The sequence below is a fragment of the Ranitomeya imitator genome, chromosome 4, assembly GCF_032444005.1.
Source record: "Ranitomeya imitator isolate aRanImi1 chromosome 4, aRanImi1.pri, whole genome shotgun sequence".
NCBI classification, from domain to species: domain Eukaryota; kingdom Metazoa; phylum Chordata; class Amphibia; order Anura; family Dendrobatidae; genus Ranitomeya; species Ranitomeya imitator.
The window spans coordinates 690,065,368-690,069,705 of record NC_091285.1 but is presented as its reverse complement, the minus strand read 5'-3'; the positions used below and the strand labels follow the sequence as shown (position 1 = coordinate 690,069,705).

The 4,338-nt window shown below is 44.1% G+C and overlaps 1 protein-coding gene across 1 annotated transcript; it reads right to left on the bottom strand.

Moving 5' to 3' along the window:
* Window positions 1-373: 373 nt before the first annotated feature.
* LOC138674723 (zona pellucida sperm-binding protein 3-like) lies at window positions 374-3,833 on the bottom strand. The gene is made up of 8 exons (XM_069762541.1): window positions 3,414-3,833; window positions 2,273-2,391; window positions 1,771-1,874; window positions 1,519-1,696; window positions 1,337-1,457; window positions 1,090-1,181; window positions 852-985; window positions 374-621 (listed from the first exon to the last, which is right to left on the bottom strand). The coding sequence occupies exons 1-8, from the start codon at window positions 3,831-3,833 to the stop codon at window positions 374-376; spliced, it is 1,416 nt and encodes a 471-aa protein (XP_069618642.1).
* Window positions 3,834-4,338: the final 505 nt, after the last annotated feature.

Genomic DNA, 4,338 nt, shown 5'->3' with positions numbered 1-4,338 from the left:
CGCGTGCGTCGCCCGACGCTAGCGCGACGCACACTAGCCGAACGCTAGTGTGAACTTAGCCTAAGAACTTCTTTAACAATGGGGCTGTTAAACCATGACTGAGGCAGGAAGCTTCAAGTTAAAGATTCTGAGAGTAATCGTTCTATGATGCAGGAGTTTCCTCTGCCATCTTGGCACTCTGCCTGTCCTTAGTTAGTCTAACAAGAAGAATTAAAAAAAGTTTGAATTCCTAATTGGATAGTCATTTCATGGCCTGAAAAGTCACTTTAAGTAGATGCCTGCAGAAAATTGTGTCAGAGTCAACCCACTGAGACTTCTGCCCAGTCCCCAACCAACCATCACTTAAGACCAGACAGAAGAATTATTCAATTGTTTATTGCTGCACAGATTCTTTGTGGGAAAATCTTTTCAGAAGACATTTCCCAGCCACAGTAAGAGTAATAGCAACAACTACTGAAGTGAGAGATCCGATGGCCACCAGTACCCACAGCTGTAGAGGTTCACGTTCTGCTGTCATCCTGGAAGCTTGGAGGGTTCCTGCTCCGGTAACCTGGTTGGACTTGGATCCAGTCACTAGTATGGGACCCAGGGTGGCCGTGCCGTGTTTCTCTACATGAGAATCTGTCAAAGATATAGAAAGTTACTTCAGTATGGTAACAGTTAAAGCCAAATTAAGGCATGCCAAAAGTTATGGCACATCAGTAGGTAGATTACAGATCTAGCCCATGTAAACTTTTTGGTCTGGTAGCTGACACTAGTATGCCAAATATAAATAACTACATCAGTAGTCACAAAATTAGGAGGATACTATAGCTTGTGTCTATATAGAGACAGCCAGACATTTGTCTCACCAGCATTTCTCTTCCCAAATCCCCTTTGCCTTCCGGAGGATGATCCCCATTGTGTTCTCTGGCTGGCAGCAGTAGCACAGTTCCTGGTGGTGCAGCACTGGCAGATCCCACTAGATCCTTCCACAGGGGACCAACTAAAAAAAGGATTGAGAATCAACCATTGGCGGTAGGTCACGACCTAAGATCAGGTCAACACCTGACCCAAGATCAGCCAGTTGAATGGTTGAGGACATCTTACCTGCTAGATGCCTTGTTGTAGGAGCAGGCCTTGTTCATGGGATCAGGGGTCTGGTTGATGTCAGCAGCTCTCAGGGTACATGTGATGTAGATCTAGGGGAACAAGTTGCTAGGAGTACATTTTTGTATCTACTTAGAAAAACAACTTTATGGGCCCTGTGAGACACTTCATTACTTTTAAACTAAGTTATCCTTTGTACAAGTTTAGGCTTGAAGATATGATTGAGAAGTTAAGTAGATATCCTCACCGTAGAAGCATCGCTGTCCGTGAACCTGAAGGCATCAACTATAAAACGGAGCTTGTTGGCTTGAGGTCTTGGCGAAACAAAGACTGAGGAGGAATCTTCTTCCATACTGTCCATCATGCACCTAGAGAACAGTATTATTGCATATTTTGTCATCTTTTACAATATTGATTTTTATAACTTACCCATTGTTGGAGATTATGTCATAACTGGGTCTAGAGTCCATATCCGGAGTAATGGTGGTCACACAACGGTCAACAAACAGGGTCATTGGGGCGTGGTTCTGGATATCCAGAGAGGCTTCAATGTACAATTTCTCACCAAGCTGAAAGACCAGTACTGAACTGGGGGCACCGAAGTCCGCTGAAAAGCATATATTGTTTAAGCCTCATGGTTTATTCTAGATTCCAGAATTTGGGGTTAATTAAGATTCTTACCCGTCATAAGTTGCAATGAGAATGCCAGCCTCTCTTCTGCTGTCACGGTGGTGCTGAACGGAGTCCATGTTGGCTTGATTGCATTACTGCTCACATTACCATGTCTAGACAAGACAGACAGTTACGGGCTGGAGGATAGTTCAGTTGTCAATTTTGTAATTCATAGTCAAGTAATAAGATTGACCTGACAGTTTCTTCATACAAGCACAACAAAAACATTGCAATGTCAAAGTAAACCTCTTAAAATGACCACCACATTTTACAACAAGAAGTTCCACTAATCCAAGTCCAGACCAAGGTGACAAAGTATGTGCTAGCCAGAAAATCCCAACATATGGCCCAAGTAAAGTATTACATCAAACCACAGTATGCCCATTAATGATCCATGGAAGTTGGGAGGCATTTATAGATGGCCATCTTTTAGAGGATCTCATGACCTCCCCCCCCCCCCCAATGACCATCTGACAAGTTCAGACTAGTCCTGCATTTTGTAGAGTCTTACCTTGGGTAGAAGCACTGGACAGGAACCACAGCAGAGTTGGACCTGATGATGGGCACGTTCCTGGAAGAAGTGGGGGTGTAGCGTAGGTTGGAGTTGTAGATCAGCCAGTCTTGAGTCATCTTGAAGGTCATTAATAGGTTAGTTATTTTGCTTACACTTTATTTTGACGCAACTTAAGAGCTCGTTATTTAACTCCTCCCAGTAGGCCTGAAGAAAGCTACAGAGCAGGATTACATGTGTCTATGGGAGTAGTGTAGCTCAGCCACCCCACCTGCCATGTAGAACCACCTACTGGACTCAAGGTAAAAGAACAATTTCAGTAGTCAAAAGAACACAAGAAGAAACTCAGATTATAAGAGGTTGGCATCTCATGGAGCAATTCTTCACTCAATTCCAGTGGGCGTGGAAAGGAAAAAAAAAACAAAAAAAACCCCTGAACAGTTTCAGTGACTGCCCCCCACCACATTACAGAGCTAGGAGTTTACAGTTGGTGTCCATAGGTGTATAGACAATTGCCAGAGCCTCTCACCTAGCCAAGTCAATTCTCATGCTTTGCACAGACAAGGGCAAACAGCCCAAAACACCATGTCTCCGAATTGAGATACTGTTTTGGCTATTTATCCCAAGTCATGTTAAGGGGTTGATTGTGACTTAAAGGATCGCTATTTCCAACAGGTGGCACTATAGAGTTCAAGTCCTCTCTCTCTCGAGGCAATTTGCAACTTTTGGAGAATTACCACCCCATGGATGTTAATAGCACAAACTGTTCATACCTCAATAATGTGAAGATTTGTCTTTAGAGACTACATTTTACCCATGAATTGAATGGGAGGTTAAAAATACTAATGTCACTAACAATATTTGCAAGTTTCTAGTTTTCATCTATAATATGAGTGAAGATAGTTACAGCTCATCCTCTACAATATCATGGCCACCATGTGCAATGCAATAGCTGCCTTTTAATAGTTACGAAAGCCATATCAACAGTTTTAAGTCACCAGATTGACCAATACTAGTCAAGGTAGAGAACACAAAAAAAAAAAAAAAAAAGTAGGACCTTTCAGAAAGACACATTGCACAGGGTCTTCCCATTACACCACAGAGAAAATCTGGCAGAAGAGTTGCCATATTGAGCACTCACCTCCAAGATGTTCCCACATTCTTGAAGACCATTATCAAACACCACTGTAGTGTCTGTAGTCTGCTGTCCCGGCCTGCAGGAGCCCAGGGTCAGGTCTGAGGGCTTCACCAGCTTACCATTCCCATAGAAGTCTCTGTTCACCATCACCACCATCCTGTCCTCACCACACTGCACACTGACAGAGGATGGAGCTTGAGTGAGATCTCGGAGTTGTTGGTCTCTGCCATTATACCTGCTGTCCCATCTGGGAGACCCCACTCCAGATATAGGCTGTCCAAGTCCTCTGGAAGATCCACGCCCAGGCTGATAATTCCTCCACCAAGCATCTGACTGACGCTGGTATCTGACCAAGGAGCTACCAAAGCTTGGTCCATAGAGGAGAACCACTAGTAGACAACTCCACCTGACCCACAGCTCCATCCTGACTGCAGCACAAGGAGACAGTGGAGGGAGCAGAGCTTTATACCCTCCTCATCACACCACCATTATGCCACCTTATTACCCTCAGCTGACCACCTTCTTCTCCACACCTGGGGAGGACACAGCGATGAGGTGGAGTCACATTGGGATTTGTTCACATCTCCTTGGGTCTGGCTCAGGACTGTATTGTCCATGTGTTGTTCATGTCTCCATGAACATTGCATCTAATGATGTTGGATAATTATGACCATTTTCCAGATTCTGTAGATTTTCTGTAGCCGGTCACCAGATCCATGCGACTCATATACCAACTTCATATAAGGAATGACATTTTTGGAATAGGGTCGCTCAGGGCAACAAGTTTTTTGGTTTAGAGTAGGGGAATTACTACTCTTCCACCAGTTTCTGCCAATTTTGTTTTGCAAAAGTCTGCAACGCAAACACCTAACCGGCGCGTTCACATGTTCTGCCTCAGTTTCTAAAAAAGTTGAGGAAACGCTGCACT